We start from the raw sequence: 22,095 nt of genomic DNA on the forward strand, positions 1-22,095 counted from the left end.
TTTTATCCTGGCATCCCCGTCAACTAGCATGCCCCACTGCACTCCAGCCTGCAGCAAATTTGAGCAGGCAGTCAAAAAAAAAAAAAAAAAAAAAGAAGATTGAAAGAGATTTGGAAAGGGGTAATTTGTTGGGCCATTCATTGCTTTGGTGTCATTCATGGTGTCATCATATCGTGCAGCCACCACATAGCACTGAATGGTGAGGAGATCTTGTTTGCCGTGGACCTAGAAAACCATCTTGTCCCCGCTTTGGAAAGTGCTGCTAGCGTCTCACAAAACTTATGCTTTTTGTAGGCATTCACTCATACGGCACAATATGATGAAGCAATTTCAGATTATTTCAGGAGACAGTACAGCAAAGGCATATCTCAGATGCCCTTGCGCTATGGAATGAACCCTCATCAGACCCCTGCCCAGCTGTACACACTGAAGCCCAAGCTTCCCATCACAGGTAAAGCCTGAGCGTTCTGTGGCATGGTTTGCTGTGTCTGGAGAGTGTGTGTTTCTCTGTATTGCATCTGATGTGGTTCACATTCAGAAGATGATACATTCCATAATGCCTCTTGTAGCCATCTGATAACCATCTGGTTGGAGATGCCATTTGGACTGGAGAGCACAGAAGTTGAGTAGTCCGGAATTCTGAAAAGGTGTCATGTGGAGGTGGAGATTGGAGTGTCTCCGCCGGGTAGATGTTTTTGAAGACAGGAGACAGGATGGGATGGCCTGGATTTTATAGAGAAGAGGGTCAAGAATGAGCTTTGGGGTAAAGGCTTGGTAGGTATACTGTGGAGGAACCAGCAGAAGAAAACTTGTGAAATTCCTGTTGCTGACTCTTGAGGAGCAAGTTTTCTAAGCCCTTTAGGTTTCCCCAGACATTACTGAAGAAATTGCAGCCTCTGGAAGAAGTCTGACTATTCTCCAAGGTCTGCTTTGTGGTGAGCCAGTCCTGGGGGTTGGTGCTGGGTATGTAAGGAGCCTGATGACCACTGGCAGGTTAGCTTCCAAGGAGCCATTTGCGGAGAGGGACAGCTGCAATACTGGATGCTGGCTTCTGCTCTGGCATTAGGATGTAGCCTCTCCTCCAGGAAGGACCCAGTATTTGATGAAGTAACATAAACCATCAAGTTCTCAGGAATTTGAATTGTTTTGGAGACCTAAATGTGTTGATGGTCTGGCACAGAGCAGTTGTGCATTTGAGAACAGAAAAGGGACTGTTTGTTTTGCAAATGTTGTAAGAAACTGTTTCCTTGGAATGTTGGAGCTAGAAGCCCAATTGAAGTAGGCCAAAGGAGAAATGTGATGTTAAGAACTAACAATGTTAAAGAGGTTTCTTTGAACAGAGAAAGTAGGACTTCCCATGGGTTTGTAGAGTTTAGAGAGAGTTTTTAAATTTGTGGCCTGTTCTGTTCCAAAGGTAGGCTGTGAGAGCCTGTTCTGCTCTGGTACAAGGGAGAGTAGGGGCAGGGACAGAGGTGAGTGTCCCAGGCATGGAGGCCTTGGAATCCCAAGCACTGCTGGGGTAGCTGGCCTTGGCTGAGAGCAAGGGCAGCCTCCTTCCTGCCTGGGGTGGTCAGCATTTGCTGGGGGGATGCAGCCTGGGCTTCCTTTCTCTGTCACCAGCTGAGAGAGCAATGGGGAGGGGAGCAGCGTGCCAGGTGGGAGGAGAATCTGAAATAGTCTTCATGTTTGCTGCATTCTATTGTTCTGCCTCAGATAGATTTTTTTTCTTTTTTTAATTAAGATGATGGAGTCTTGCTCTATCACCCAGGCTGGAGTGCAGTGGTGCAATCGCTGGTTCAAGCGATACTCCTGCCTCAGCCTCCTGAGTAGCTGGGATTACAGGTGCGCACCACCATGCCTGGCTAGTTTTTCTGTTTTTAGTAGAGACGGGACTTCACCATGTTGGCCAGGCTGGTCTCAGACTCCTGACCTCAAGTTATCTGCCCGCCTCAGCCTCCCAGAGTGCTGGGATATTACAGGTGTGAGCCACCACACCTGGCCTCAGATACATTTTGACACTAACACTTCCCAAGTCCTCACAGCACAGTAATCTTTTAAAAATGGAAATCAGATGATGTGAGACCCTACTGAAAACCATTCCTTGGCTTTTCTTAAGCACCTTTCCCTGCCCCACAAACCCTGTGCTGCCTGCCTGCCACCTGTCTGCCCCCTCTGCAGCTCTCCCTGCCCTGGCTCCTAGCCCCACCGCCCTGTGCCTCCAGTGGGCCCAGCTCCTTCCACTCCAGAGCCTCTGGCTCCTTGTCCCCTTCACCCAGAATTCTTCCCTCTGCCCTTCACGATCCTGGTTTCTTGTTATTCAGTCCTCACCTCCTCAGAGAAGCCTTCCCTGACCACTTAGACCAAAGTAATCGCCCATCATGCTTTCATCCCGTCACCCTGTTTTGCTGCACGTGTTTCTGTTTATTCCGTTCAAGTTGTCGTTCCCCATTAGGATGGCAGCTTCTTTTTTTTTTGAGATGAAGTTTCACTTTTTGCCCAGACTGGAGCTCAGTGGTGCTGTCTTGGCTTACCGCAAACTCCGCCTCCCAGGTTCAAATGATTCTCCTGCCTTAGCCTCCCGAATAGCTGGGAATACAGGCGCCTGCCACCACAACCGGCTATTTTTGTATTTTAGTAGAGATAGGGTTTCACCATGTTGGCCGGCTGGTCCTGAGCTCCTGACCTCAGGTGATCTGCCTGCCTCGGCCTCCCAAAATTCTGGGATTACAGGCACAGCGCCCGGCCAGGATGTCAGGTTCTGAGAGCAGAAGCTGCATCTGTTTTTGTTTGTTGCTGAATCCCCAGGGTTTAGAAGACTGCTTGGCACATTCCCTAAATGTTTACTGAATGAACAATTAGAAACCTGACATTTTGCACAAATTTTTCCTTCTAGGACTTCTTGAAACCGATTTGTCTGCTGTTATATCTGAGCTATTTCCTGCTTATAGTTTATATTCTCCATTAAGATCCTAAGGCAAAAAAAAAAATCCCTATGTACTGTCAGTTCTTACACTTTTCATTTTCCAAAGCGTTTTCACTGGACTATATAAAAGCCTTCATTGTTCCTTAGACTGTGTGTGTGTTTCTTTTGAAGTTTAAAGTATTATTTGTGGTAAACATGGCAGAGGTGGCCCTGGACACATAAATAAGCCTTTCTTGTGTGAGATTCCCAGGATTTCTCCCCATCATGGACTTATTTCCACAACAGAAAAGGCAGTTTGCCTTTTCATATGGTTTGAGTATTTGGCAGTGATGTTATTACAAAGTGTACAGTTGTGTTTGTATCTAAAACAAAATTGAAGCAAGAACAAAGATGGGGTTGTATGAGTGTGTGTATGTGTCTGAGATTTTAATGACTGGTTTGCTTATGTTTGGAAACACGAAGATTCCTATTTATTTCAGCTCTTTACTAGATTAAGCAACTTTCATCATTTCTCTGCTGCACTTTCTATTTCAGTTATTAATGTCTTTGAAAATTTAATATTTGAAGGGGAACCAGATACTCTTTTATTTTGAGGCAGAGTCTTGCTCTGTTGCCCAGGCTGGAGTGCGGTGGCGTGATCTCGGCTCACCAGAAACTCTGCCTCCCAGGTTCAAGCGATTCTCCTGCCTCAGCCTCCTGAGTAGTTGGGATTACAGGCATGTACCACCACGCCTAGCTAATTTGTGTATTTTTAGTAGAGACGGAGTTTCACCATGTTGGCCAGGCCAGTCTAAAACTCCCAACCTCAGGTGATCCACCCGCCTTGGCCTCCCAAAGTGTTGGGATTACAGACATGAGCCACCACACCCATCCAGATACTCTTAACTATGAGATGTTTCAGAAACCAAAAGTTTTCTCCCACTTACCAACCTTAGCCTAAACCATCTATGATGAGTGGGAGGGAGATGGGGTAGTCATACATATGGTGTTTTGTTTTATTATGCGTGTTGTATGCCTTAGGGGATATTTTACTTTTATTATTTACTATTTATTGCCTAGTTTGTTTCTTCTGTGCCTCTCCCGTAAATTTCATGAGGACAGTGATTTTATTTGACTTGATTTTTGGTTGGGGGAATTATTTTTTCAAGTTCTTTTTAAAATGGGCTTTATTTTTTTTAGAGTAGTTAACAGGTTTACAGAAATTACACAGTGATTATAGGGAATTTCCATATACCCCCTCTTCCCCATAGTTTCTCCTATTGACATCATGCATTAGTGTGGTTCATTTGTTACATTTGATGAACTGATTTTGATTTCATCATTATTAAGTAAGGTTCATAGTTTAACATCCGTTCTTTGTGTTGTACATTCTCTGTATTTGGAAAAATGCATAGTGGTATGTATCCCCCATTACAGCATCACGCACAATCGTTTCAATGCCCTAAAACTCCCTTGTGCTCCTCCTCATCCCCTCTTTCCCTTCTCCCCAACCCTTTGCAACCACTGTCATCTTTTTCTCTTTTCTTTTTTTTTGTTTTTTTTTGAATGGAGTCTTGCTATGTTGTCTGAGCTGGTCTTGATCTCCTGGGACTCAAGCAATCCTCCTGCCTTGGCCTCTTAAGGTGCTGGGATTACAGGCATGCACCACCATACCCAGCTATTTTCACTGACTCTGTACCAATTTCCAGAATGTCAAATAGTTGGGATCATACAGTATGGAGCCCTTTAGACACTTTCACTGAACAACGTGCATTAAGTTTCTTCCATGTCTTTTTGTGGCTTGGTAGCTTAATGCTGAGTAATATTTCATTGTGTATGAATGCACCACATTTTATCCATGGACATATTGACGGGCATCAAAACTTCCAAAACTACTAAAAAGGACAGTTTTGGTAGTTTATGAACAAAATTGCTATAATTGTTTGTGTGCAAGTTTTCAACTCATTTTGATAAATACCTAATATTTTCTTTTACTGTAGACTATTTATTGCCTATTTTTTATTTGCCTCCCAGTAAGCTCCGTAGGGACAGTGACTTTTTTTTTAAGAGGGTTGCAGGGACGGTTTTTTCCACTGATGTATCCTGAATACCTAGAACAGTGCTTAACATCGTAGTAGGCATTCAGTAAACATTTGGCAGGGTCTTTAAAAACTGGTAAATACTTGGCAAGGTCTTTAAAAACTATCTTAACCCATGAAGGACATGAAATTATACTTTTTTTTTTTTTGAGACGGAGTCTTGCTCTTGTTGCCCACGCTGGAGTGCAATGGCGTGATTTCGGCTCACTACAACCTCTGCCTCCCAGGTTCAAGTGATTCTCCTGCCTCAGCCTCCCGAGTTGCTGGGATTACAGGCGCCTGCCACCAAACCCAGCTAATTTTTGTATTTTTAGTAGAGACGGGGTTTCACCGTGTTGGCCAGGCTGGTCTTGAACTCCTGACTTCGTGATCTGCCCATCTCGGCCTCCCAAAGTGCTGGGGTTATAGGCGTGAGCCATTGTACCTGGTTCATTTTGTTTTTAATTAGTGCTGGCCCACCATTTCTTTCTGTGTGCTGAACTTATGTTTATTCACAGGAGATACTAGCTCCTAAAAAAAATCTGCCAATGGTAAGACACTAGGTAATGGAAAACTCTGAAGTTGCAGTCTTCTTTTAACTACAGTTCCGCTTTAGGCAGAGTCTGCTGAGTTTGCCATCAAAGAAGGAAAAAAAACCACATTATTTCTTCTCTTCTTCTTCCACCCACAGCTGTTGCTTTAGCTTGTAATATAATTTCTTAAATCTGTAGGGTTTATGACTTAAATTTTGTACCGTCTCTGTAATTACCTCAATTGTTTAATCTTAGTTCTGTATTTACATGAATTCCTGACTGATCACTAGTCTTGTCATAGTTTCTCCCATCCCTAAATCTATTTAGGGATGGTTCTGGTCCTCCAGTCGTGTGTGTGTGTGTGTGTGTGTGTGTGTGTGTGTGTGTGTTCATGTACATGTGCATTTTTTTTTTTTTTTAACAGATGGGCTCAGGCTCAGTTGCTTTGTTCTTTATCATCAAGATTTTATGCTTGTGTATATCTCTTTGGCTTTTAATTATACTTAAAACATTTGTTTAGTCATGTTATTTTTTGAGAAGTGTGCATACATCTGACCTCACTTATCCTGCTTAGTAATGTGCATGTATATTTTTACATTCAGTTCTAAATGGAGCCCCTGGATTTATAAACTTGTGCGATGCTTTGAACGCCTGGCAACTGGTGAAGGAACTCAAGGAGGCGTTAGGTATTCCAGCCGCTGCCTCTTTCAAACATGTCAGTCCAGCAGGTAAAGCTCTGCGCTCTGGAACATTCCAGAATTGTTCGAAAGGCGTTTCTTCTTAAATTTTTTTGAATATTAACAAGTTCTAATGTGAATATAGACATTCTATGAAATCTGAAAGTCATCTGTTGATAACAGTATCAGTGTAACAATCTAAAATCTGATAAACACACACACACACAGAAAATTGTGTAATATTGTCAGATAGGAAAATGAGGCAGGAATTTGCGGGGTGGAACCATAAAAGTTTAGAAAATAAAAGTGAAATATCCTAATGCAGTAGACTAAGGTCTTTTCCCACATCTTTGAAAATGTAATGGAGTAAACATAAAGAAGAAGTTCTTAGGACTGTTTATCTGAAACTTCTTGTAGTCATTGTATGAGATACTTTGCTTCTGTGTTTAAATCATTATTTCTGCTATCGAGCTGTCTGTACACCACATCTTGCTGACAGTCCAGCACATGATTTGTTCTCAGATGTTTATTGGATGTTAAAGCGATGTGAGTGGGGAAGAAATAAATGATGTGTGATATCAAAGTGATATCAAGCAGAACAGAGAAAGAGACAGTAATGAAGTAAACCAGCTTCACCTACACGCTGGGTACTGTCAGGCTTCAATGGCTCTGTGGTTTCAGAGGGCAGAGAGGAGATTTCCCTCACAGTGCTCCCACAACCATATTTTTAGTGTTTAATTATCTGGCTAAATAGATTTCTGTTTAGTTTAGCATAGGCACTAGAAAATATGCTGTATAGACTGGATGTTAAGAAAAATGTCTTGATTTAGGTGTTGACAGGTAGTAACTTTAGCTTTCTGGGTTTATGATTTTACTATTTTCTAACCAGGTGCTGCTGTTGGAATTCCACTCAGTGAAGATGAGGCCAAAGTCTGCATGGTCTATGATCTCTATAAAACCCTCACACCCATTTCAACAGCATATGCAAGAGCAAGAGGTCAGACTCATAGGGCTTTTTGATTTGGAGGAGAAAGAAAAAGCAATGTTTTATCCCGAATAGAATAAAAAGGATAGAATAAAGAAAAAATATATAGATATTCTATGTAATATATAGATGAAATTAAGGACTTCTATCTCTATATAAATATGTAGTTATTTTATGTAATATAGCTTGATTAAAGTAAAATACCCTTTATAGGATTTATAATGTTTTGCTAATATTTAAGAGTGATTATATGAGTGTCTCAAAAGACATTTGTTTATAAAAGTATGTTAGTATTTTAATATAATAAATGGAAACACAATTGGAATTTGGTGAATGTAATTTTGCTAATTTAGGCTATCGAATGTGTTTGTTATTGTTTAATATGTGACCAAAATTGAAATTATAAAAAGCTTTTTTTTTTTTTTTTTTTGAGACCGAATCTTGCTCTGTTTCCCAGGCTGGAGTGCAGTGGCACGATCTTGGCTCACTGCAACCTCCGCCTCCTGGGTTCAAGCAATTCTCCTGCCTTAGCATCCCGAGTAGCTGGGATTACAGGTGCATGCCACCACGCCTGGCTAATTTTTTTGTATTTTTAGTAGAGACGTGATTTCACCAGGTTGGCCAGGCTGGTCTCGAGCTCCTGACCTCAGGTGATTTACCTGCCTCAGCCTCCCAAAGTGCTGGGGTTACAGGCGTGATGTATGGCTCTTCTAACTTTACTAAATTTGGTTAGAGTCATGTTTTATCAGAGACATTTACTTGTTGAATTTAATAACCTGTGAATATTACTTTAATATTTGTGAAAGTTCTTGAGAAACTATTATCATAGTTTATCATCTACAGCAGCGGTCAGCACCTTCAGCTGAATCCAACCTGCCACCTGTTTTTGTGAATATAGTATATATATTAACTGGTCCTTCACAGAAAAAGTTTTCTGAGTGTCACTCTAGAGGGTAAAATTAAAGAACACTTTCTTACTGGTTACTTCAGTTAAATGACTTATCGATCTGTTAAAATCTTATGTAAACAGTAAAGTTAGCTTTAGAGAAATGAATTTTCTATGACAGTGGAGAATTTTATTTTTCTATGTCAGGATACTTTGTGATAAATACCTCATTTTAATTTTATTTACAGGGGCTGATAGGATGTCCTCATTTGGTGATTTTGTTGCACTGTCCGATGTTTGTGATGTACCAACTGCAAAAATTATTTCCAGAGAAGTTAGTGGATATTCATGTATCTTAATCTGTGTGTAATTGAATAAAGCTTTATTTGTTCATATTGTTCACTGAAACCATACTATAATATTTATATTTATATCTTTAAATTAGTTAAGTTTATCATTTAATGTTCATATTTTAAATAGAACATGAATCTTAAATTGTTAATTTTGAATTGTAGTGAATTATTGTTTCAAATGGACATTTGGCTGTTACGATAATGTTTTTAACTTATATATTTATTTTAAATTATTTTGTTGTCTTTATGCCAAAGTTATTGTTTCTGAAGAGCAGAAGTTGTAATCTTAGGTAGTGATGCGATAATGAATCTTATTGTACAATGGGAAAAAAATAGAAACTACATTAATAAACTTACTCCATCAGTTAAATACCAAACAAGTATTCCAGACAGGTGGGGGTACTGATGGTAGTAGGAAGACAGGAAGAAAAGGAAAAAAGGTTGAATAGCTCAGAAAGGGAAAAAAATAGAAGTGAAGGCTGAAGGAGCATGTGGCTTGGCAGTATTTTGTTGCTTTAGGATTCTTTCCATGGCTACTGCCATCCCTGAGTTACAGGTTACAGGACGGCTATGGCGTTTGTACCTTTCATCATGTTGAATCTCTGATTTAATCTGGTCTTGCTGTTAAGGAAAACGCCTGCCAGAAGAGGTCATTTAACCATATACTAGCAGAGTCAGGACTAGAATGTGCTCTTGTTCATTCAAAACACTCCCTGAAGAAATATTTCCTCCTGAGGTACGTGCGTTAGAGCACATCACTCATATTTTCTTAGTTTAAACTGAAACGAACAAAAGCTTGGAAAGGACAGAAAGTTAGAATCTGCGATACAGAAAGCCGTATTCTAACATAGATTTCTCTTTTTCAAGTATAGCATTAGCATTGTCTGTTGGAGGCAGAAACCAGAATATGCTGCCACATTATTTAAGGCTGATAATTGCTGCTGGATTTTTTTAAGAGGTGTTCTCTGATTTTTAAAAATAGAAATTAAAAGTTAATATTTTTGCAGGTATCTGATGGTATAATTGCCCCAGGATATGAAGAAGAAGCTTTGACAATACTTTCCAAAAAGAAAAATGGAAATTACTGTGTCCTTCAGGTGAGTGCAATTCATGTTTGAAGCAATAATTTGCACTTTTATTCTGTGTCTCTTCCCCCCTTGTTTAATCTTTCCTTTATACGCATACCCTTCTAGTTTATCCTTATCATCCTTTTCCCCTAATCCTGCATTAAAAAAAAATACTATTAACTTGGGGATTTGAGATGAGGGTAGCTTTCTTACCCTCAATTTTAACTTTTTGCTCGTTGAAATGGCTCATGCCTGTAGTTTCAGCCACTTGAGAGGCTGATGTGGGAGGATGGCTTGAGGCCAGGAATTGGAGGCTGTATTGTGGTACCGTGATGCCTGTGAATAACGACTGCACTCCAGCCTTGGTAGTGTAGTAAGACCATGTCTCTAACATATAATAATAACAATATTTAATGGAAAGTCTGTCCATCCTTCTGTTACCTTTTGAAAAAATAACTAATATTTTAAATTTCTGGCTTATCTTTCCTGAAATAGTCTGTATATGCAGCAAATGTTTGCACGTGCAAATCTTTTTCTATTTTCCCATTGACACAAGTGCACCCTGCTTCACCTTCTTGGAAGTTTGTCCTGTATCTCTGTATTTTAACTTACCTAGACAGTCACCAATCTTTAGCTGCTACAAATACTCCCGCAGTGAATGACCTAGAAAAGTCCTAAGGGTGAAATTAAGGCTTTAAAACAAGCTATATGTGTATTGATAAGCCTGATTGATACTGCCCCTTTCAGATGTTGTAGGCAAATTCATTGTCCTAACTGAAATATATAAGGATGCCTGTTTCCCAACACTTTTGCCAGCATTGTGGTTTTATACTTTTAAAAAGTCTCTGCAATTAGAAAATGGCATCTCAATGTAGTTTTAACATTGTGTGTGGTATAAGCATCTTTTCATGTTTGAATGTTTTTATTCTTTTTATGAACTGTCTTTCCATATTCTTTGATTTTTCTACCAAGCTGTTGAGGTGTTGTGTTTGTTTGTTTTTTTTTTTTAACTGATTTTTATGAGCTCTTCTGTATTGGGAAAACTAACTCATGGTCTAAGATTATGCATTGATAAAGCGAAGAGTTATTTCAATTTAAAGTAAAAATTCCTAATGCTGCTTTTCACATAGTATTTGATATCAGAACTCTGTGGAATCCTAATTCCATATAAGGAAAGTTATTAAGTATATTCCTTTGATTGTAAGATACCAATAATTTTATAGTTCACGATAGATTCCATGTCAGCTATTCAAGGAAAGAAGAAAATACCACATTCAAGATACATATTTTTTTTTTAGCCACTTGACAGTCTGTTGCCCAGGCTAGAGTACAGTGGCGCTATCTTAGCTCACTGCAACCTCTGCCTCCTGGGTTCAAGCAATTCTCCTGCCTCAGCCTCCTGAGTACCTGGGACTACAGGCATGCACTACCAGGCCTGGCTGATTTTTGTATTTTTAGTAGAGACCGGGTTTCACCATGTTGGTCAGGCTGGTCTTGAACTCCTGACCTCAAGGGATCCACCCGCCTTGGTCTCCCAAAGTGTTGGGATTACAGGCGTGAGCCATCACGCCTGGCCTCCAGTTTCTTAATCAAGTTTTTTTGTTGTTGTTGTTACTAAGAGTATTATGTACTTAACAACTATTAGCATTTTCTTGTAGCATCATGGAAAATATTTTCCAAAACCTGAATCATTGTCTTGATCTCTTTAACACCTGATAGTACCATGTTGGAGAGTGTCAAAGGAATATGAGGACTTCATTGCTATTTTACTTATTTGAGTTATTTGGCTTAGTTTGCACATTGGATACATGATGATAAGCATGAGACAACTTATCCCTCTACCTGACTTATGATAAGTTTCTCCTAGCATCAGTTAATAGGAGAGCATATCAACTTTAGAAATTTTGTCATGCGTAATACAAAGGAACATTTTAGAATTCAAGAAAATGTAGATTAAGCAGAACTAGTATGTATGGGGTCTTGCTTATAAATTATAGATATCAGTGCTTTCTAAATCAAAGATCATCCAAAGCATAAAGAAGAAATAGTGTCAAGTTTAAAAAAAAATCCAGGGAGAGAGTAGTGTTACACATATTGTTCCACATACCTCAATGTTTTTTTGGTTCAAAATTTGGGAGAGGAAGATGACAGTAACTCATACAGATTCCTTCCAAATAACAAAGACCCGGGTTACAAATCCTGTTTTCTCACTTTTAGCTTTTAATTCATGGGTTAGCTGGGTATTTTGTAACAGATTTTTAGAAAGGAAAATTAGAATTTAATGTTTGTGTCACGGCTTATTTAATTAGCACATCTGTTTTATCTGCCGACCTTCCAAAAGAACCATACACATAGTAACTTAGCCAAAAACACACTCACTGGAATCATTGGTTTTTAACATGTTGTATATAGGTTGTAAAATCTATAAAATGCTATTGGGTAGTAAAACCTATAAAAGACTTTGGAGAAAAATATTAGTGCCTGACTATCGTATTGTATCATGTCAGAACAATTTAACACATCATTTGGTGTGTGAGAAAAATTAGAAAATTAGAAAAATGTGTAACAGAATTAGAAACATGCATGTAACTTTACTTATAATGAAATCTTTTGTACATAAAGTAAATGAAAATTTCAGGGAAGTGGATAGATCACCTTTAACTTTTACAATTTGTATTTTAGATGGACCAGTCTTACAAACCAGATGAAAATGAAGTTCGAACTCTCTTCGGTCTTCATTTAAGCCAGAAGAGAAATAATGGTGTCGTCGACAAGTCATTATTTAGCAATGTTGTTACCAAGAATAAAGATGTAAGTTGGGAAGTATCTGAACTGACTGCTAGTAACTTCAGTTGGTCTATTTTCAATACTTATGAGCTTTACATTTATTAAGATCTGGATTTAGAACTGCTTTATATGCACACAGCTGTCTCATCTTTGAGTCATCAAATAAGCTTTGGAGTTTAAGAAATGAATCAAAGGCCATGTTAGATGCTTCTGTGCATATGTACATAGAGAGCTATGTAGCTTCAATCGTACATGAATGGGATCATGTGTTCCATAATCTGTCTCCTGTAACTTGCCTTTTTTCCATGTACTAGATTAGGCTACAAATGTGTTTTTGTATCAATAAATACAGATGCTGGGTGCGGTAGCTGACATCTGTAATCCCAACACTTTTGTAGGCCAAGGGGCAGATCTCTTGAGCTCAGGAGTTCAAGACCAGCCTAGCCAATGTGGTGAAACCCTGTCTCTAGAAAAAGTACAAAAATTAGCCTGGCGTGGTATCTGCACCCATAGGCCCAGCTACTCGAGAGGCTGAGGTGGGAGGATTGAATGAGCCTGGGAGATTGAGGCTGCAATGAGCCGTGTTTGTGCCACTGCACTCCAGTCTGGGTGACAGAACAATACCCTGTCTCAAAAATAAATGCGTAAGTATTCATATCTTTATCTGAAAGTCCATATGGCAATCAGTCCATGTGTAGATGTACTATGATGGATGTTTTTCTTATTTTTACTTTTATTATTTTTGTTTTAAGAGACTGGGTCTCGCTCTGTTGCCCAGGCTGGAGTTCAGTGGTGCGATCATAGCTCACTGCAACGTGGATCTTACGATGGATAATTAGATTGCTTACATTTTCAGTGCTATGATCAATGTTTTTATATAGACAAGTTTTTGGACTTGTGCTCTTTGTTATCTTGTAGTAGGTACATGTTCCTAGGATAATAATGGTGATTTTTGTGTTTTGAATATATTATCTCATTTAACACTTAGATCACTCTTCAGGGCTGACTACCATTGTGTCTGTTATGAAGATCACAAAATTGTACCATAGAGGACAGTTAAGAAATTTGCCCAGAGTTGTACAATAAAGAATGGACAAGCTGACATTTATTTTCTGGAGTATCTTAACTGGGCCTTAAGTTCAAAGGATGTTTTTCCTAGGTCTAAAGTAGGCTGTGCTTGTTTTTCAGTACTTTGAAGGAATCATTCCATTGCTCTCTGGTCTGTCTGGCTGATAGCCTGGAATTTTTTTATTGAGTGCTAGGCACTGGGTATGAAAAAACTGTAGCGATATTTGGAGGGCTGGATGGTGTTATTTTTTTTCTCCGGTGTTGACTTGTGCTTCGGTTGGGCAGATTAGGAGATATCTTCATTCTGTGAGGAATTGTTGAGCTGATAGGAGTTCAGCCTTCAGTCTTTGTGAGGACTGGTCTGTTTATGGTTCACTCCTGCTCTCTGAATATCTACTGCTGTACGCTGAACTCGGCTTTTGTCCCTTAGTCCTCTAAGACTGCCAAAAGTTGTGCTCAGCCAATTTACCTTTCAGTTTATTGCATGCCACTTGGAAAATACCTTGAGGAGAAAAGCAGACTGTCAGGCCCATTTCTTCCTGCTTCCATTTTCTCTGTGATCTTTGCCTGTTAGTACTTGCTGTCTATCCTCTCTGCCCAGCTTTTTTGTTTGTTACTAAAAGAGGATTGGTCTCTTAGCAAGCTATTTGCTGTAACAGAAGAAGATGGGGGGCTTGCTCCCAGGTCTGACTCCTGAGGCCTTTTCAGTAGAATTGCTGGAAATGAACCTTAAAATCTTTATCCAGAGAGTTCTGTCTGTTGATAAGCATACGATGATTAACACATCTTTTTTTGTTTGTTGATTTAATGTCTATTCTTTTATTTCTGTCTTTGACAATTAATGGTGTCCTGACGTAAAGAAACATGTAGGCATACATAGAAATATCTTTCAGCCCTTTGGAATCCACTCTGGTTGGTTCATGTACTTTGAAAAATACCGAATGGATATTGACCTAGATTCCATGGTACCATGTTGAGAATTGTGCCTGCCTATTGAGAGTCTTTTTTCCTAAGGTTTGTAGATATTGGATTCATTAATAATTTAGCGATCTTGATAGGTTTTGTGCCTCTGGATATTTTTTCACAAGGGTGGTGGGTGTGATCTTAATCGTTTATCTAAACTCTCTCCTTGCTTCATGTGAATTCTTAGTAGAAATTTGGAAACTTAAGGATGAGAGAATGATAGCTTTATTCTCCTTTCTATTTTACCCCTGTCTTTTTAAGTGGATTTTTGTTAACATTCCAGCCTCAGAATTATTAGTCTGGAACCATTTCAGTCCTGAGAGAACCAGACAGGTGGACAGGATGTTTATTAATACTGAACATGTTTGAATTGTTTCCTCTTCTCCCATTTTTCTTGAATAGTGCTTTAATTGTTTTAACTATTTGTAGCATGTTTCTAAGACTGGATTCCCTTACTCCCAGTCCACTGGCATTTCTCGTATTCCTTGATCCCAACCCAGGATGTCAAGTATATTAGTTTTTATCACGCTGCTGTGAAGAAATTCCTGAGACTGGGTAATTTATAAAGAAAAGAGGTTTAATTGACTCACAGTTCCACACGGTTGGGGAGGCCTCAGGAATTGTACAATCATGGCAGAAGGCACCTCTTCACAGGGCGGCAGGAGAGGGAATGAGTGGAAGCAAGAGAAATGCCATACGTTTACTGTCAGATCTCATGAGACTCACTCATTATCACGAGACTGCACGGGGGAAACTGCCTCCATGATCCAGTTACCTCCACCTAGTCCCACCTGTGGACACGTGGGGATATTATAATTCAGGGTGACATTTAGGTGTGGACACAGCCAAACTACATCACCAAGATTATCTTTGGAGGTCTAGACATCTATGAAGCTGGCTTTTGCTAATAAGTTTTCTGGGAACCAAAGGAATCAGATTTATAGTTAGTGGCTCAAATAGCAGATAAAGATAAAAGATATGTAACAATAATAATACCTTAGAGTAAATTCTTAAGAAATCCTAATAGCTTTTTTAAATTCAACTTTTAATTTTGAGGTGAAAGTTGTAGGTTCACATGCAGTTGTAAGAGTTCCCATGTAACCGTTACCCTATTTCTCCTAATGCTAGCATTTGTCACACTACAGTACAATTCCACAACCATGCCATTGACATTGATAACAGTTGAAGATACAGGACACTTTCTGGCCGGGTGCGGTGGCTCACGTCTGTAATCCCAGCACTTTGGGAGGCCGAGACGGGTGGATCACGAGGTCAGGAGATGGAGACCATCCTGACTAACGTGGATGGGGAAACCCCGTCTCTACTAAAAATACAAAAAATTAGCCGGCCTGGTGGCGGGCGCCTATAGTCCCAGCTACTTGGAAGGCTGAGGCGGAAGAATGGTGTGAGCCCTGGAGGCGGAGCTTGCAGTGAGCCCAGATCACACCACTGTACTCCAACCTGGGCGATAGAGCGAGACTCCGTCTCAAAACATTAAAAAAAATTAAAAAACATAAAGATACAGGACATTTCCAACACTGCAGTGATCCCTCATGTTCTTCTGTAGCCGGGCTCACTTGATACTGCTTCCACCCCCTCCTTACCCTTGGGCAACCACAAATCTGTTTTTCCTTTTTATAATTTTCATTCATCGTGCATTCATACACAGTTTTTTTTGTTTGTGAACATAAGGTTTTGTTTTTGTTTTGGGGGGAAACAGGTTCTAACTCTGTTGCCCAGGCTGGAGTGCAATGGCATGATCTTGGCTCACTGCAATCTCTGCCTCCCTGGTTCAAGCGATTCTCCTGCCTCAGCCTCCCAAGTAGCTGGGATTACAGGCATCCACCACCACACCTGGCTAATCTTTGTATTTTCAGTAAAGACGGGGTTTCACCATGTTGTTCAGGCTGGTCTTGAACTCCTAACTCAGGTGATCCACCTGCCTTGGCCTCCCAAAGTGTTGGGATTACAGGCATGAGCCACTGTGCCCAGCCTAAACATAAGTTTTTATTTCTCTTTGATAAATGCCCAGGGTTGTTAATTGCTTTGTGGTATGGTAGTTGCATGTTTACTAAGAAACTGCTGAATTGTTTGCTAGAGTGGCTTGTACCATTTTGTATTCCCCCCAGCAGTGGATGAGTGATCCAGTGTCTCTGCATCCTTACTAGCTTTTGGTATTGCCACCTTTTGTTTTGTTTTGTTTTTTAAAGACATTCTGATACGTGTGTATCAATATCTCACTGATTTTAATTTGCGTAATGGCTCATGATGTTGAACATTTTTTTGTGTACTTATTTGCTACCTGTGTATCCTTTTTGGTGAAATGTCTCTATGTCTTTTGCTCATTTTCTAATTAAATTTTTGACTTAACTGAGTTGTTTTGTTTTGTTTTGAGATGAAGTCTCGCTCAGTCACCTAGACTGGAGTACAGTGGCACGATCTTGTTTCACTGCAGCCTCCACCTCCCAGGTTCAAGTGATTCTCCTACCTCAGCCTCCTGAGTAGCTGGGATTACAGGAATGCGCCACCACACCTGGCTAATTTTTATATTTTTAGTAGAGACGGGATTTCACCATGTTGGCCAGGCTGGCCTGGAACTCCTGACCTCAGGTGGTCCACCTGCCTTGGCCTCCCGAAGTGCTAGGATTACAGGCGTGAGCCACTGCGCCTGGCCTGTTACTGAGCTTTTAAAGTGTTTTTGTGTTTTAGGGGCTAGTTTGTTGTTGGATATGAGGTTTGTTAATAATTTTCTCCTAGTCTGTAGCTTGTCTTTTCATCCGCTTTAACGAGGAATCTTTTACAGAGTAAAAGTTCTTAATTTTACTGAAGTCAAATTTATCAACTTATCCATTGGCTGCAGTGAATATTCTCTGTCCCCTTAGCATACAGAGGTGGACTGTCATCCTTCTTTTCCATTTGTATTCATGCTTTATACTAAAGATAGTGATATTTTTGGGTGTTACTCTTGTTGTTCTGTTTGGTCCAGTAACTCCTAATGGTTTTTGAACGGTTTCTACTTAAGTTATTCTAAACAAAAGAGAAAATGATCCTAATTTGATTTTTCCAAACAGTCTTGGCTGTCCGTGTGCATCATAATGATTTGTGATGTCTATGAAACAGTTCTCTGCATTGGTTCTGAACATAAATTTTACCATGTCTCCCGATCGTTAAAAGTACTCTGGTCAAGAAAATATTGTTTGTCAGTTTTGGAATGGGTATGGTAGTTCTTACCTTGTGTGATATAAAAAGATTGAATCCACAATTGCTGCAAAATAACATTAGTTTGTTTCTATGGATGCATTGTGCTAAGTTCCACCACAAATGTGTTAAATATTTAAGTAAATCGTGGTAGTGTGTAGCAGGAACAGTGAATTTCCCTCTGTCATTTGAGAGGTATAACTATGTCGTAGGTCTTTTACATTAAATAGAACTAAGAAGCTTAAAGTTGGCCGGGTGTGGTGGCTCACACCTGTTGTAATCCTGGCTCTCTGGGAGGCTGAGGCAAGTAGCTGACTTGAGCTCAGGAGTTCGAGACCAGCTTGGCCAACATGGTGAAACCCCATCTCTACTAAAAATACAAAAATTAGCCAGGCATGGTAGTGTGCATCTGTAATTGAAGCGTGAGAATCTCCTGAACCCGGGAGGTGGAGGTTGCAGTGAGCCAAGATAGTGCCGTTGGAGATGTCCCATTGTGTCTGGGAGACAGAGTGAGATTCTAATTCCAAAAAACCACAAAAAATAACATTTAAAAAAAGAAGCTTAAAATTAAATGAGTTTAAAAGGCCCCATGCGATTTACCATTGTGTATGTGTTTCAGTTGCCAGAGTCAGCCGTCCGAGACCTCATCGTAGCCACCATTGCTGTCAAGTACACTCAGTCTAACTCCGTGTGCTACGCCAAGAATGGGCAGGTAAATGGGCTGTTGGACTTGCCTTCAGGGGACTGTTGTTTTACGAAATTATATTTAAGCATCCGTCTGCCTTAGATATTGGACAGCCTAAAAGGGAATACTTGCCAAGTATTTCTCTTTTGGGTTTGTTAGTGTTTTCCTCAGTACCCTGGTGGGCTGTTAAAACTAATGATGATCAGAAAATATCTTTGGCACCAGGTACTTGGAACCAGGTACTCAAATTAGTTGTGCCGCTTCTTGCCTGGAGTAGGTTGGCACGTTTTGGATTAGTGAGACTCTAATAGCTGTTACAAAACTGGATTATTTACTCTTCTTTTCCCCCATTGGTAGTATTTCCAGGGAAGAGGAGGTAAGTTATGGTACTGCCACCTGCCAGCCTATATTTTTGCAGCCTGCAGGGTATTTTCACATTATTTTTTACATTGTCTTATTAAGAATCTGCTGAGTAGAAAGACTGCTAGACTAGCAGTTAACCTGTTCTTTAAGAAATCACGTTTATTGAGGCATAATTTGTATACAGTAGAATTCACCTTTTTAAATGTACAGTTTGACCAGTTTTCACAAATTTCACAGAATGTGACCGCTGCTGCAATAAAATACTGAACATTTCTCACTGTGTAATGTTAAGCAAGATATTGAACTTCTTTCCTAGTGTCCCAAGCCTCAAAATACAAGATCGAACTGATTCATCTCTGAGGTCTCTGCTAGCCTTTTCTTCACATGGTGTCCTGAGCTTATCTCTTTGGCATTTGTTAAATTATTTGGCCCACACGTGATGGGGAGGCAGATGGATATGAATTAGCCTATGGCCTGGAAGACCCAAGATTGCCAATCTCTGTAGTAACAAACTCCTGGGACATTGTGTCTACTGACATCAGGTTCTAGCAAGTTCTGTAAGTCCATGTAGAGTGAGTCCTTCTTTCCTGATGTCCAGGTGGAGGCGGCTGCACAGGTGTTTGTGGTCTCTTTTGTTCTCTTGTAGCTGTGGGCAGGGTTGCCAGCAGCTGTGCTCAGAAAGAGATGGACTGTTGGGCAGACAGCTGAGGGGCTGTTCATTGTAGGAACTAAAACCAGAAAACACACCTGTGTATTTAAGTCCTTGGTGCTTAGAATTCAACCCATAGAAATAGAGGAAGGAAGGAAGAACATTTGTACCTGGTGGAATTGTTTCTACTTTTAGCTACCCGCGTCAGATCCTTATCTCAATTTCTGAGAGTTGGTATTTTAACTGTAATTTACACACTGGGGCAAAGACTTTCAAATAACCATAGTTATTTTTGTGGTCATTGGTTTTATTTATTAGTTAATTATAGAGATAAGGTCTTGCTCCGTTGCCCAGGCCAAAGTACAGTGACATGATCATTGCTCACTGTAGCCTTGGACTCCTGGGCTCAAGCGATCCTCCCACTTCAGCCTCCTGAGTAGCTGGGACTACAGGTGTGCGCCACCACCCCCAGCTATTTTTTTATTTTTATTTTTTATAGAGATGAGATGTTGCCATCTTGCCCAGGCTGGTCTCCTGGGCTCAAGCGATCCTTCTGTCCTGGCCTCCCAAAGTGCTGGGATTACGGGCATGAGCCAGTGTGCCCAGCATTGGTCATTAATTTTAACTCTTTTTTTTTTTCTGGCCTCAAGCCATCAATTTATTGAATTGTAGAATATTAATAGTCATGTCACATATCACTGAAGAGCTATAAATAGTAGTTATAAACCTCTTGTTACCCCCCCTTTTAATGACTTAATATTATTTATATTTCTCTTGGCCTGATATGTTCCTCCACAAAACTAATAAATAGGTTTTAGAGAATGTGCACAAAAGATCCTTTTGAGAAGAAAGTGTTGTTGGAAGAGGTGTTCACTTTAATGTCTGTGTTCCTCAGGTTATCGGCATTGGAGCAGGACAGCAGTCTCGTATACACTGCACTCGACTTGCAGGAGATAAGGCAAACTATTGGTGGCTTAGACACCATCCACAAGTGCTTTTGATGAAGTTTAAAACAGGAGTGAAGAGAGCAGAAATCTCCAATGCCATCGATCAATATGTGACTGGAACCATTGGCGAGGTGAAAGACTTGTCATTGGGTTCTGGGCTGTATTAATATTCAGTTCACCCCTTTATGTGTAACAGATTTTAGCATCATCACTACACAGAGAAAAAGATACTTTCCTTGAAATTCTATGTTGTCTAAAATTGAGCATTGAAACTTCTTACACATTTCTCATTTTCTTCTGTCTTATGTAACTTTCTTCATTGTTTTTGACCCCTTTCTGAAGCCACAGACCTCTGTCTTTTTAAGTTGCAGCCTTGGTGTAGGTTTGTATATTGTACTTCCCCTGTTGTTTATAAGCTTTTGATGACAAGGACTGCTTTTCACCTATGTCGAGGTGTCTGCCATCGTGTCAGGCATGGTACTTGCTGTCTGACGGGTCTATATTCAACATTAAATACAAATTGCTTGACGGCAGGTAACTGTAGAGTCTTCTCCCACCACATTTTCTACATGTGCCATTAATAACGTGATATATTTTGTTACATTTCATGTTCTTCTGTTTGAAGAAGGTATGTGGGAACATGACAATCACAAACGTTAGGTAGGTAGCCTGCCAGAAGAAAAGATCTAGCCCAGTTTCTGGACATATTGCGTGCCTAACAAAATGCTAGATGGAAAACAGAAGCCTGCTAATCAAATAGTAGATGGTCTTCTGAAGAGCCAATTGACTACCCTCAGTTTTTTATTCAGGAGCAGGAATCAACATAAGTGTCACTGAAGAATGAGGCTGCAGAATATAACTGAAGTACTTAAAATATCTTTTTTTTTTTTTTTTAACTTTGATACTTGGATTTTTCTGTTTGATATTATCAGTCAACCCCTGCTACTAGTCCTGGAAGAGTCCTGGAAGTGAACAAGAGTAAAAGTACATCAAAGCTAAAACATCACCCAAGATAGAAGCACCTTGTAAAATATGATTAACTGTCTTAGTCTGTTTGTGCTGCTATGACACAATACTGCAGGCTGGGTAACTTATAAACCATAGATATTTATTTTTCATAGTTCTGGAGGCTGTGAAGTCCCAGATCAAGGTACTGGTGGGCTGAGAGTCTGGGGAGGCCTACCCTCTGCTTCCAAGATGGCACAGCCCTCTCTGGAGAGGACAGACACCGTGTCCTTACTTCACAGAAGGGGCAAACTTCCTCTGAAGCCCTTTTATAAGTCCATAATCCATTCATGAGGGCCCCACTCTCATCGCCTAATAACCTTCTAAAGGCCTTACTTTTTAATACTGTTGCATTGAGGATTAAGTTTCAACATGAAGTTTGGAGGAGATACACACACTCAAACCATAGCAAATATGAATTGTGTTTTGTCTACAACTGATTTTAGATTTAAAATAATTTTTGTATAAGCGTAGTTATAGAACATTCATCCTCATCTCTTTCCTAGATTGGATATGGAGGGGTTTTATTTGAAAACTGAAAGCCCTTGGAATACAATTTTTTATTTGCCTTCTTTGCTACAGTACTATCAAAGCAGTAGATCTAAATTAGGCAGTAGTCTAATTAATAGACATAAAGTAGTAGATACGAAGTAAATTTAAATTAGAGATTTTTAGAACAGTGTATTTTTATGTAAGTAGCTTAGCCAAAAATAGAAAAATTATATATATACTTGGGATAAACTGATTTAGAAAGTAAAATGGTATTATCTTTATTTGGTAAACTTAGAATCACTTTTTTTCCTTAATGAAAATGTTTCTAAAAGCATCAGAGAGATTCTAGATATGTGAACTTCCATGTAAATAATGGTCATTATTTACAGTTAAGAAGTTCTGGCCAGGCGCGGTGGCTCATGCCTGTAATCCCAGCACTTTGGGAGGCCGAGGTGGG

General features: G+C 39.8%; 1 protein-coding gene across 1 annotated transcript in view; it reads left to right on the top strand.

The window, feature by feature from the left end:
- ATIC (5-aminoimidazole-4-carboxamide ribonucleotide formyltransferase/IMP cyclohydrolase) overlaps window positions 1-21,905 on the top strand; it is a 38,087-nt gene extending 16,182 nt beyond the window's left edge. The window contains 8 exon segments of the mRNA XM_011964560.1: window positions 180-451; window positions 6,116-6,241; window positions 7,080-7,187; window positions 8,310-8,395; window positions 9,422-9,511; window positions 12,164-12,292; window positions 18,117-18,209; window positions 20,090-21,905. Coding sequence (XP_011819950.1) covers window positions 180-451; window positions 6,116-6,241; window positions 7,080-7,187; window positions 8,310-8,395; window positions 9,422-9,511; window positions 12,164-12,292; window positions 18,117-18,209; window positions 20,090-20,308 — 1,123 coding nt within the window. The 3' untranslated portion in view covers window positions 20,309-21,905.
- Window positions 21,906-22,095: the final 190 nt, after the last annotated feature.

The sequence above is a fragment of the Mandrillus leucophaeus genome, unplaced genomic scaffold, assembly GCF_000951045.1.
Source record: "Mandrillus leucophaeus isolate KB7577 unplaced genomic scaffold, Mleu.le_1.0 Scaffold70, whole genome shotgun sequence".
NCBI lineage: Eukaryota > Metazoa > Chordata > Mammalia > Primates > Cercopithecidae > Mandrillus > Mandrillus leucophaeus.